At 38.8% G+C, this 13,783-nt stretch overlaps 1 protein-coding gene across 1 annotated transcript; it reads left to right on the top strand.

Moving 5' to 3' along the window:
- The first annotated feature begins 1,100 nt into the window (after nt 1-1,100).
- LOC139738255 (NEDD8-conjugating enzyme Ubc12-like) lies at nt 1,101-11,426 on the top strand. Its single transcript, XM_071648906.1, has 6 exons — nt 1,101-1,366; nt 3,282-3,376; nt 4,206-4,244; nt 5,364-5,467; nt 6,866-6,929; nt 9,079-11,426. The coding sequence occupies exons 1-6, from the start codon at nt 1,258-1,260 to the stop codon at nt 9,220-9,222; spliced, it is 555 nt and encodes a 184-aa protein (XP_071505007.1). The 5' UTR covers nt 1,101-1,257; the 3' UTR covers nt 9,223-11,426.
- The last annotated feature ends 2,357 nt before the right edge of the window (nt 11,427-13,783 follow it).

A 13,783-nucleotide genomic window follows, 5' to 3' on the forward strand; every position in this document is an offset into this window, starting at 1 on the left:
TGAAAGTTCGGCCAACTGCTTCATTTCGTTTTTATACTCATTTATCATGAAGTCAGTCTTAAAGGGACTGTACAGTATACTGGTTGAGGTGAGGATTCAGCTTTTAACGTTTTGCAAGATATTTAGAAACTGCACTCTATGAAATATTAAAGAGAATACAATTCTTAAGGGGAATCGAAAGTTTATTACGATGAAAATCGGTTTTGAAATAATCGAGGTATCCAAAAGCAAGGTAAAACAAAGAAGTCCTAATAAAAGTCGTGGCCTGTCAATTTTATTAGGATCGCTTTTTTTGGATATCTCAGCCATTTCACGGCCAATTTTCATCAAATGAAATGTTGAATCCTTAATTCTTGAAATTACATGCTCATTATATTTCATAAGATGTTTCTCATTATCTCACCAAAAAAAGGTGATAAACCTGAATCTTCACCTCAACCAGTACTGTACAGTCCCTTTAACATGGAGAAGTTTAACCCCCGCTAAAAAAAAAAAATAATAATAATAATAATAATAATAATAAGAAGAAGAAGAAGAAGAAGAAGAAGAAGAAACAAAGTAATAGGCCTACATGCTTAGATGAGTAACTTTTAGTAGATTGTACTAGGCCTATACTCATTACTTCAGGGACGGATGAAGAGGGCATATGGCGCGTGCCTGGTGCGCCCCCTCTGGATCCGCCACTGTATTTTTGTCTTCTTTATTCATATCTTTGTGTTGATAACTAACGTTAGTATTTCGCATAATTTTACTTGTCAGCTGACTGTCCAGTGTCTGTACGGTCATGTACAGCCGTCAAACTTGATCACACTGCCTTGCCTAGCCTGGCGTTGTGGCCGCCTAGCGCCTGCAATGATGTGCACACGTGCATTACGCGTGCGTCATCCCGCCCGTGTGAACTTTGACACAGCACACGAAGGGGAAGTAATGTTCACACATTGCATCACTGTGTGGAATGTCCTGATATGGCACGGTTCGTACGACAGACCGTGCAGCACTCATACTGTTTTGACAGCACACGCGCGATCTGTACTGTACACGGCATATGCATGACGGGGGATGTCTATGGTACTTTCTGCACTGTAAAGTACACAGCATAATAACAATAGGCGGAACTGCTGGCAACGCAATGGATGGCAGTATGTTGTGAACGACATTTGGATCGGGAGGCTGCAAAATCGAAAATCCCACCGGATTTTTTCAGAAACTGGACTTTAAGTTATAAAGGAGGGATAGGACACGTCATTGGAATGCACGATGATTAGATTATTTTCATTGAAACAGCAGAAAAAGGATGGCGAGGCGTCGGGCAAATCGACGGGATCACAGAAAAGACCGTCAGCTGCGTATCTCCGAATACAGAAAGGTGACGATATAGTTTTTGGATGATTCAAAGTGCGCTGAGCTGGGCAGGATGCAGGGCAGGGGTTTCCCAGTGACAGCATGCATATATTTCGTAGACAAAGTCCTGCTTTGAGGCAGGGCTTAGAAGATGTAGTGATTTTAGATACAAGTGTATATCTTTTCTTTGAATTGGTCATGTCGTCGCGTCAACGAATTGGACACACATTAACAATGAATGAATGGTAACACTAACAATCAGCTCAGTCCATTAATTGCACTGTGTGACTCACTCGTCACTGTCTCTATCAACGTTATAAGTTGAAAAGTCAGTAAAAAGACAGTTAACGGTAGAGTTCTAGACCGTCTAACAAATCTTTTATGGTGGGTTACGGGCGGCCAGTTTTCAGAATAAAAGTTACATTGCTAGACATTCGGGATCTGTTGTGTTGTGTTATGATAGATGGTGTCTTGGTGAACAATGGTGAAAGATGCAAGGGTTGTAAGTTTGCATTTTTGGCTATAGCCCATAGGCCTAACGTTTATAAAATCTAAAGTATAAACCGTTAAAAATACTGGGTTTGCTTGATAATTGTATCAGGGATGCCAAGTTTTAAAAAAATTTATGAGTGAGATTTTTATGACTCGGCATCTCGGCGCGCAAATGTGCACGCGAGCGAGGGTATGGGAGGGGTTTTTCCGTTCTCCCCTCCCACGGTAGGGAGCTTTTTCAATTTTTAGCTCTTAATGGTGCGATCAGGTGCATACTTACAAAATGTAAGTGACTATTTTTTACTTGCATGTATTTTGAAAGACAAAAGGGAATTTTACCCTCAATTGCAACTCTCACTTTAATCCTTCAAGCTATGCTCCCAATGCGTGAGAAAAATGGGTGTCGTGCGTGAGATCGTGAGACAGACCATGCTTGAGTCTCACACAGAATGCGTTAGACTTGGTAGCTCTGTTGTATGCCTAGATTTGAATTTGTTTTCGCTTTAGAAAAAGTAGATTCCAGCCGCTGGGGTAAAAATTCCAATACTAGAACATGATTACGAGTTTGTGTGTACAGCTGTATGAGTGTACATTATTCATGTGTACCATACACGTACATCAATGAATGATTCATATCAGGGACTAACCGCGGGGCGCTCCTTGTAGTACACACACAGTGGAACGTGGGAGCTTCGTGTTCAGCATTCGGGCTGTGTTTAGCAGTAAATTAGGGACTAACTATACACTGTAGATACTCTAGATCTACACAGCCCTTGACAGAAGTGTGCCACATGGCTAACCTTTCGTCTTTGGTCTTTTCATTATGGAACAAACAAGGAACAGATTATTAAGGAGGGCATAAGATAATAAACTGAAATCAACAAATTATCTCAAATGCATAACCAACTTGAGCAAAAAGTGAAAGAATTAATCTAAGTGATAGCCTGACAACAGCCTTTAAAAAGTCTACACCAATACTTGCATTGTATAGAGATCAGATACTATACATGTACGTGTTAACCTTGTACATTATGAAAATGTTAAAGTACAACTTGTGTATTACCATGAAAAATTAACATCCTAATCAATGATATTATGCAAGTTGAAGTACAGTGCATAATATTCAAGTATGAAGCTGCACTTAATGGAAGAAGTAAAGCTTCCTCCAAATTCAATCAACATTTTTACAATAGTCTAGCTGGTGTTCATGTTGAAAGTATTAATTGTTGTACATACTGTATGGCATCCTTAGTTTCATTATCGGACTTTCCTTATTGTATGAGCTAAATTTCTGTAACTTTGCTTCATCCATCCTAATTTGCCATGTCAGTAAATCTTCCTACTTGTAGTGTGCATTCTTGCTGTTTCTGTGAATTAATACTGCTATGAAATTTGAAACATGATACATGTTTTTCTTCTCGTCTGTACAACTTCTCTCATGATCCTAGATCTCAATGACTTGAATCTACCAAAAACATGTCAGATGAACTTCCCAGACCAGGATGATTTCCTGAATTTCAAGCTCATCATCTCACCGGACGAGGTAAGGATCCTCCTTGTCCATCACCCAGGAAACCAGCCTCCGACTCTTGACCGTAGAGTTGGCATCTGCTTCCCTAAGGACTGAAACTTCCGTCTGAGCTCTTTATTGTCGTACAATGCAGGCATTTGCACGAGAAAGTCATGTTACTTTGTAGCCTTTTTTTTTTCCTTTCATCTTCTACAATAGCTCTTCCCCTCTCTTTTACCCCCCCCCCCCCCCCCCCCTTTTGATAAGAAAAAAAAAAATACAGGAAGGATGAAATATACCCGAATGGGAGAAATTATGTGATATCTTGAATAAAAAGAGGGCTCTGTTTGTGTTTTTGTACCACTGAAGACTCTATTTATAATCTAGTGCTAGAAGGTAGTATGGAGTTCTTTTTTTTTTAATAAAAAAGACCCTCTAGTCCTTGTATTTGTTGTTAACTGGGGGGGGGGGGGGAGAAGGACAATTTTGAAGAGTTACACAAAGGTTTTGTATCTTGTTGACCTTTCTCTTCTGTGTATTTTTTAATACAAAAAGCTGTAGATGGTCATGTGACCTCAATGTACACATCCAGTCTTATACTATAAAGCAAAGACTTTTTTGTCAGTGTCCCATATGATTAAGTCCACAAACCTTTGTTTGATGATAACCATTTTTTTTTTAAACCAGGCATGCTACAGTATGAGAAAGTGTGTACAGAAATTGCAGTGTGTATAGTTTTGCATTTCCTTTAAGACAAAAAGACTTCCTTAGACTTTTGATACAGCTGATTTACAGTTATTGCTTTGACATTGGCATCCTTTGTTTAATTCTAAATTCATATTCAATTCTTAACATCCTGCAGGGCTTCTACAAAAATGGCAGATTTGTTTTCAGCTTCAAGGTGAGTCTTTGGTGTTGGAATACCACTAACTGTTCCTATGAGGGTTTTGTAAATTGCCAGACTTTCCTTCTTGAAAATGAAATTACCTACAATAGGTTTTTGTTCATTCACTGTCTGTGTATAAAGTTAACCACTTTACAAAATTGTCCTACAGATTCAGATTAATGAAATATTATGCTTCTGAAATATGATTGTGTATAGAACAATTATAATAGTTGATTTATAGTTTCTACAGCTTTTAACTTCTTAAAGTATTGTGAACCATATGACATAATACATTTACATGTCTACACATGTAGTAACTTTTGGAGTGTTTATTCAATAAAATATGATGAAAGAGTATCACTATAGTGTGACTACTGTGTAGTAACAAAAGAAGTAAATTCCAGGATCCAACATCACCTTTCCAGCAGATATCAATGTTTTCCATGCTATTTGATCAAGAAACTGACCCAGATTTTCATCATACTTACAGACACTGACACACACACACACACACACACACACACACACACACACACACACAATGTAATAACAAATAACAATATTTCTCCCAAAGTGAAAAGCAGTAGTCAGCTCGTGGTATCAACAGCTCCCATAGTACCATACAAGAAGCCTTTCCAGCAGATATCAACGTTTTCCATGCTATTTGATCAAGAAACTGACAGATTTTCGTAAACTTACAGACGCACACACACACACACACACACACAACCCTCACCATTCTCCCAAAGTGAAAAGCAGTAGTCAGCTCGTGGTATCAACAGTTCCCATAGTACCATACAAGAAGCCTTTCCAGCAGATATCAACGTTTTCCATGCTATTTGATCAAGAAACTGACAGATTTTCATAAACTTTCAGACACACACACACACACACAAAACCCTCACCATTCTTCCAAAGTGAAAAGGAGTGGTCAGCTCGTGGTATCAACAGCTCCCATAGTACCATACAAGGAGGGGTGTACACACAATACGGTGTACATGTACATTGTACTTAAGGGAAATTCACCTTCTTAAGAGCATTACCTCATGTTGTGTACATGTTATGAGCAAGCTTCATATAATGGCGTTTCCCTGTATCAAGTGTTCATTTTGCATGGGATTTGTTTCATTCCAGGTTGGAGCAGGATATCCACATGATGCACCAAAGGTCAAATGTGAAACCATGGTGTACCACCCCAACATAGACCTGGAAGGCAATGTCTGTCTCAATATACTTAGGTGAGGAGATTCAGTGGTCGCACAGGAGTGCTAAAAAGTGAACTGAACGAGACCAAACCAAGGTGTACCGTACCACACCACGCCAGATTGGGAGCGTCAAAACGCTCTGTGGAGAAAGGAATCAGAAAGAATACATAATGAGTTATTTTGGGACTCGAGTCAGAAGGGTAGCACATTCTGTAGCAACAGGGCCATGCATCTGGAGCGCTTTAAATAGGCATAAAGCTACAACCTGTACATGCACGTGTCCCTGGCAAAGATAATCAACTCTTTGCATTATTTTGAAGTAGTGTGCGTTAGGTGCATTCTTCTCATTCTGGTATGCCTTTGGAGCATATTGGGAAGTGATCCTCTTTTAGCCCAGTATGGTATGGTACGGTACGCTACACTATAATTGAGGGCGTTCCAGCCCTCCTCCAGCACAGGTACATGTATGGTATGGTTCAGTACATTTCAGGAGACTGCTCAAACGTACCCAATGTTTCATCAAAGGGGTCAGATGCTGTGTCTAATCAGCCTGTCCAAGCCTCAGTGAGGTTACCACAGAGTTAGTACACAAAATATTTCAGGCAATTTACAGCGGTTACTAAAATCATGAGAATGATGATGGAAGGCAATACTATGTACAGTATCTGTCTCAATACACTTGAAGGAGGAGATTCAATGTTCCATTGACCCGGTCAGATGCCACGTTCAATGGGAGTGTCCATGTATCAGTGAAGTTACAATGGCAAAGAGGCTTTATTTAATGAAACGATGGAGGCACATTTCAAATGTGCAATCTGTATTAAACCCACAAAAGATATATTGGTCATTCCTCTGCCTTTGCAGCACAGCACCTGAACTTAGTCTGACAGATACCTAGAAGTCGCTTTCTGACGGGATTCCACTCACACAAAGTCATACTTTATTTAACATCCCTCTTGAATTTAATCTCAGAAATACCCTTTAAAAAAAAAAGATCTTTGAAAAGAAAATGTTGTTTCTTCTTTGCGCACTTAAAAGAAAAGCTTTACTGCACATGAAATTTTAGGAGTGAGCATTGATTATATCAATATAGCTGTCAATGTTTTTGTTAATATTCCAAAACATAAACTGGGTATTCCTTGCAGTCACAGTATCTTCACTCACTGTGGAGCATGCAAACTTTTTTTTTTTTAGATTCTAGATTTTTTTTTGAAGAGCAAAGATTGAAAATTCTGTGAATTGTTTTGATTAAAAGTGTCAGCAGACAAGTTTTTTATTGCAGCGTGGTAGAGTACATGTATGAATTAGCAGCTCTGCACTTAGAGATGATGATGTGAGGAAAGTTCTATAAAAATCATAGTTTATATAAAGAGTGCTATACAGATTTAATTATTGTATTTGATTTCCTTCTTTTCTTTCTCACCATCACAGGGAAGACTGGAAGCCAGTTTTAACGATAAACTCAATAATCTATGGTTTACAGTATCTTTTCTTGGTGAGTATGACCTCATTACAGTGGACTCCCGTTTATAATGAAGTCCTTGGGACCGGCAGTTTGCTTTCGTTTATAACCGTACAAATAAATAATAAAAAAAAAAACATAGAGCGGATAATGTTGCAGTCTGAATTTTTACTTCGTTGTAACCAGAATTTCATTACATCTGTGTTGGTTATAAGGGGAGTGCACTGTACACACAGTATATTATCTAAGATCAGATGTTAATGCTGCTATTATTTCTTGCAAGAAAAATTCTTTGTTTTGCATCATGGAGACTTACACATACTCCTACTTTATATGAAGACTCACTCCTACTTTATATGAAGACTCACTCCTACGTTATACAGTGTACATGTAATGATTAGATTTACAAGTAAATTGTTACTGAACTGGAGTGTGACATAGCAGACTATCTTCTGGCTGTTTACTGTAAATCATAAAGCTTGAAGACAGTGCTTTTTGTCTCGCCCACCGGAGGTGAAGGCGAGACTAAGGGATCCAAATGGCGTCCGTCCGTCGTCCGTCCGTCGTCCGTCCGTCGTCCGTCGTCCGTCCGTCGTCCATCACAAATGTTAAAGTTTACCTGCAAGACTCTCTTATGATGCATAACTTGGCAACTGTTACAGCAATGGCAGCCACACTTGGGTGATAGAAGCACTAGGGGTATCTTCATGTTATGGTGTTGTCAGAGGTCATGTGATGATGTCAAAGGTCATTTGAGGTCATATATTAAAGAGTATGTGCAAGACTCTCTTTTCTATGTTAAAGTTTACCTGCAAGACTCTCTTTTGACAAATAACTTCACATAAGTTGCTTGGATTACAACCTAACTTGGGTCATAGATGCACTGGGGGTACCTTCTTGTTATGGTGCCATTGGAGGTCACAGGATAAGGTCAAAGGTCATTTGAAGTCATACGTTAAAGTTTACTTGCAAGACTCTCAATATCACATGTAACTCGACACATGTTGCTACAATGGCAATCAAACTTGGGTGATGGATGCACTGGGGGTACCTTCATGTTATGGTGCCGTAAGAGGTCACATGATAAGGTCAAAGGTCATTTGAGGTCATACGTTAAAGTTTACTTGCAAGACTCTCTTATCACACGTAACTCAGCACATGTTGCTACAATGGCAATCAAACTTGGGTGATGGTAGATGTCTCTTGGGAAGTTGAAGTTAACCACAAGGTCAAAGGTTACAGACAGGGGTCAACAAACTTTTAGGGCCCAATGTTAAGTTTTTAGGGCGCATTTCGTTTATGGCTCATAACTTTTGATCCCTTTGTCCGTTTGTGACCAAACTTGGATGGAAGATGTCCCTTGGGGAGATGAAGGTCGTCACAAGATCAAAGGTCACAGACAGGGGTCAACAAACTTTTAGGGCCCAATGTTATGTTTTTAGGGCGCGTTTTGATTGTGGCTCATAACTTTTGATCCCTATGTCCGTTTGTGACCAAACTTGGACGGTAGATGTCCCTTGGGGAGTTACAGGTCATCACAAGGTCAAAGGTCACAGAAAGAGGTCAACAAATTTTTAGGGCCCAATGTTAAGTTTTTATGGCGCGTTTCGATTATGGCTCATTACTTTCGATCCCTTTGTCCGTTTGTGACCAGACTTGGATGGTAAATGTCCCTTAGGGTGTTGAAGGTCACCACACGGTCAAAGGTCATAAGCAGGTCAATTAACTTCTGGGAGTTTTAAAAAATATTAATTCCTTGTACGCGAATGGGCGAGACACAATTTGGCGATTGCCTTGTTTTTTTTTTTTGGGGGGGGGGGTTAATAAATTACCTTTTCTGTTATCTACATCCAGATCATTAAGAGATCTTCCAATAATGTGCATTGTAAATGTCCATGGTCTTACAAATATTTTATTCAACAACTTGCCATTCTAGGAATTGCTGTGAAAAATAGATTTAACGGTGATAGCTGCACCAAGTTACAAAGATTCATACCTTTCGAATAGGTTGTCAAATTTTCCTCAAACTTTCACTGATGTGTTCTTCTATTATTGCTGCATTCACTCAGTCCACACACGTATTTGGAATTCATCCGCCCATTGAATGCTATTTCAGTGCAGAGAATATCGACAGTAGAATAATTGGGCTGATTACAGGCAAATTTTTCTCTGCATCCCGCAGGAACCCAACCCAGAGGACCCCCTGAACAAAGAGGCGGCCGAGGTGCTCCAACACAACCGACGGCTCTTCGAGCAGAACGTGATGAAGTCGATGCGGGGTGGCTACGTAGGCAACACATACTTTGAACGCTGCCTCTCCGTATGATAGGATCAGCTTCTAGCGTGCTTCACTCGAAAATGAAATTTAAGTACACTTGTAACATATCTCATCATCTCTTGGTCTCGTACAGGTTTATTATTCTATATGTCAGTGTGGTCGGTAAAATTGACAATGAGATGACACACAGCAAGCAGTATAACATATGCTTTGCTGCAAAGGTGTGAACACATGCACAATGCATTGTCTGTAGATGAAACAAAATAGCAAATTCATTTATATATTTTCCTTTCCTCTCTCTCTATCTCTTGTCAAACTGCCTGGTGCATGTTTTATGGGATGGCATTTTATCGAAATTTTGACGAAAATTACTTCATGACAGACGTGGCTTCAGATTCAATGTCGTGATGCCGTCATTCTTTTGTTTTGATTTGAAGTCCAGGGGAGATTTCCTCGATTTACGGTATATCCATGCACTGCTCGATGCGTGGTTGGGTAATCTCGACGCATGATTGGGTAATCTCCATCTCGGAGGCCGATCAAACTCTGCTTTCTACTACTGTACAAGCCGTAATATATAGGAGATCTTATTTTTTCGCGAGTCGGGACTTCCCAACATTTTTATAGCGAGAGATTAGATTTGCAATTGGGGAGCTTACCAGTGGATAAAGAAATGTATCCATGCACATCATATTCATGTCAGGTTCAGCGTTAGTGTATTTGCATGTTATAGTAAATTTCATGACTAGAACCGGACTTGCGGATTTCGCTGAAAAATTTAAGCCTCGCAGAATATATGGCGTATACATGTACAGTATTATCAGGGCATATTACAACAGCTGGTCCTTGGTTGTTTGGTTTTGAGTTGCTTTGATATTGTACTTTGTGAGCAATGTAACGATGCACCATCTAATTCACACATCATCTCTTGATCACAAGCTTGTAGGTACATACTGTTGTAAGCAGAGAGAGGGGATGTGTTCTCTTACTGTGGAAAGTTCACATCTGCTGATATTGTCTCTCCATTGTTTTGTTTCCCCCCCTCCCCCACCTTTCATTATGCGTACCTTAATATGGATGTCTTTGGGTGTATTGAAATGAATTTCGTGAACATATGCCGTCATAGCCATTGGTTCCAATTCCCCTGTCTGCTGCTTGTTGACATTAAAAAAAAAGAATGATGCAATTTGAAATCTAAGTTAAGTACACTGTATATCGAGGACTATTTTCAAGGGTGAGTAGTTAATCAATGATATAGTATTGTTTAGAATATCAGAGAGAGGCATAGATAGAAAGCCTGAAGTTCATACTGTATTTAATCCTATACTAATGGTAAAACAAGTCACCTTTACCATCGATGCAATGTACAAGTAAAATAGTGCGTTGATATAAACAATATGTTGTTGTAAATGTCATGTACATTCTACTTTATATGTATATTCTTTTGTCGTGAGCGACATTGTTAAATTTCTTAATTTCTTTTTGTCATCATTGTGCGAATGATAAACAGAGAAAATAAATATGGACACTAAATATGGTTTGTAAGTTAACAGTTATTCTCTTCTTATTGTACATATATCCCTGTGTGTCTTGTTGACACATTTGGAACGTTTAGAAAATACTGAATGTTGTATTTCATGTGTAATGGTCAGGTATTTTAGTTTGAATGGTCACATGACTTCTTCCATGAGCATTTTTCTCTCTTTTTTCTTTATTTCTGTTTATGTTTCACTTTGTATATGGAGTGAGGAAGAAAAGAAAAGTTTATTTGATTATTTTTTTCAGTTTGCAACATTATTGGAACCAAGTTGCTATGAATCTGCCAGAACTGTGAACCTGAATGCATGTATTTAATCTGCATCCCAGTGCTACAAAAAGTCTCCTAGCAACTCAGTTTTATTTCCCCAAGTAAGAATATACATATGTCCTTGTAGCTTGTACAGTAGGACTAAAATTTAATGTGGGCTACTCACTATAGTACATTAGATTTACTTGTCAAGTTCTTCAACCTTCATTAGAGTCTGATTTGGATGTGAGCTTGGTGTTGTGTAGTAAAATTCATCTCAAAGATCTGAACTGTACCAGGAGTTATTACTGTTGCATGTTTCAAAGAAATTACACAAATGCAGCATGAGCCCTTTTTGAAAATTCACTGTTTTGTTTTGGGTTTGTTTGCCTATGGACAGTAATGGTCTCTAGATTGTATGGAACTTTTTTCTTTTGAAGATTTTCATTGCACGGAGTTTGCAGCGCATTCAGGTCATCAGGAATAACATTTGTCACAAATTTATGTGTATGAGTCAATACTGATTGTGTTAGAATTGTAATTGTTTCTCCCCCTACCTGCTCACTTTTTAATTTCAAACGCTTTCCCACATTTTGTACTGGCATGGTAAAAGCATATTTTATTCAGCCCTCATGTACGGTTGTAATTGCAGACCTCCTTATTAGGCTTTTCATGAGATCACATTATGGAGACTGCCACAAGGATATGTAATTATGATTTAAAAGAAAAGCAGTGTCAGAAAAGATCAACCAAAGAAGTATGTGTGATACCTCCTCGGTTCTAGGAAAGAATTTAAAATATATTGTCAGACATAGCCACATGCTGCAACACACACACACACACACACACTTGCGTACACACATACTGACACATTCACATAGTCATTGTGACATGAATACCGTGTAGTGTAAAAAAAAAGAAGATATGTGTAGTACAAGTGTGATATTGAAAATCCAAACACATGTCTGCTGACACAAAAGTCAGCTTTTCTTGTGATGTGTTAAAACTCCTGACTGTGCTTTTCAAACAACCTTTACGTAGTATGTACATTGTGCATCATAATGTGCTAATCAAAGCCTGCTGTCAAGTCATATATCTGGCTTGGCTGTAGTGAGGATGACTGTGTACGCTACTCTTCAGGAGCCATTGTTTCATGTAATTATTCAGAAGATGTGTTCAAACCTACTTTGTAGCTAGAAGCGCTGTATCACTTCTGAAAGCATGTCATGCCAGAATCCCACTTTGCGAATTTAGTTTGTCGTTTCTATAAAATCTCTTTTGTCATTGTGACCACTGGTAACATATGCATTCTCGACACCAATTGACCTGGGTCGCAATACATGTGTGTATGAACTTTGACCCTGAATAAATTGTGTTTCTAGGTTGTATTAAATGCAGTTTTGTTTCAAAGTCGTGATCAGCGCATTTTTTTTTTCCTTCTCGGCACGGCTTATCAGCTATTCAAGAGCTGAACAGGAGCACTGCTTGTAGTGTTCCGATTGTTCAGCAGCAAATTCTATATCTTTGTGATTAAAGGAATGTATGTAAAGATTATATTGTATATGATATGTAATCATCTCTCTTGCTTCTGTACAATTGGCACGCAATGTCTTCAGTGAATATGTATTGTTGGGGTCATACTGAACTTTCCTAATCTTCAAACTGCTGCTACACCCCCATGCCGGAGTGTTGAGATACAATGTAGGTACCGAGGCTCAGCGTTTGATGACGTGCGTGCAGATCACTCTGAGGGGCGCGTGATACGCCAAGACACACTTAAAGGCGACCATGTAAACCTCCCAGTGTGTTTGTGTGCATGTCTGCCTGTATGTTGTGTGTGTGTGTGTGTGTTTTATAGCTGCAATTATATTCAGATTTACTTCAATGAAACCCACTGCATATAGGAACAGGGTGAATCGTGTATTGAATTTATGGAGCTGGGAGTTTGTGGCTTAAAGCTGACCATGCAGCATCAGAGATTATCGGATACCCTAGCTCTTCATACTCCAGTGTTTAGGCCTTTCTTAATCTTGTGATTACAATTCCTATTCACAAAAGATGGCTCAAACAAAACGACTTTGATGAACTCCACCTGAAGAGATTTATGACTAGAGTAGCTTGCTCATTTCAGTCCAAATTTTGTCATGTGCATGTATGTGTGTGTGTGTGTGTGCGTGTGTGTGTGTGTGTGTCAGTGTCCTGTACTGTAAAACCAGAAATTTTTGTATGCATAAAACTTTAGCAAATTTTGCAAATCTACATGTAACACACTAAAGTTTTTGTCTTCACAATGCATTGAATGCTAGTAAAATATACATTGTACATGTATGTAGCATGCTGGTAATTTTTTTATGGTCTGCAATTCATGAAAGTTACATGCAGTGACAAAGGGAGTCGGCTCGAATTTGCGAAAGTTTTATGCTAGGAATGTGTCTGGTTTTACAATAGGCCTATGCATTGCTGCCAGCCCTGGCATTAAATCATTCAGATATTAAAAGATCATTGCTGTTAATGCTAACAACTTTCATTGCACTATGAGGAAAGTGAAAATGTGATGATGTTGTGTAAAACATATCAAGTTTGTATCTTTACTGGATATTGTGTTAGTTTTGATTTTTTAATTTTAGTTTTGAGGAGGAAACCATGATATCCTCATCTTTCCCCCATGCCAAACCTCAATTTTCCTGCTGCATGTTTATACATGATGTGGAAATGCAAAGTGTAAGAAAGAAAGCGTAGTCTGTATGTGCTATCTACAGTATAATTGTTTCCTTTTCTTTTCAAAGTAAAGAAAAGCTGACAAGGTTTATCTGAAGTTCAATG

The sequence above is a fragment of the Diadema antillarum genome, unplaced genomic scaffold (genome assembly GCF_040938485.1).
Source record: "Diadema antillarum isolate AM-2024a unplaced genomic scaffold, OU_Dant_1.0 seq00000732_RagTag, whole genome shotgun sequence".
Lineage (NCBI taxonomy): Eukaryota > Metazoa > Echinodermata > Echinoidea > Diadematoida > Diadematidae > Diadema > Diadema antillarum.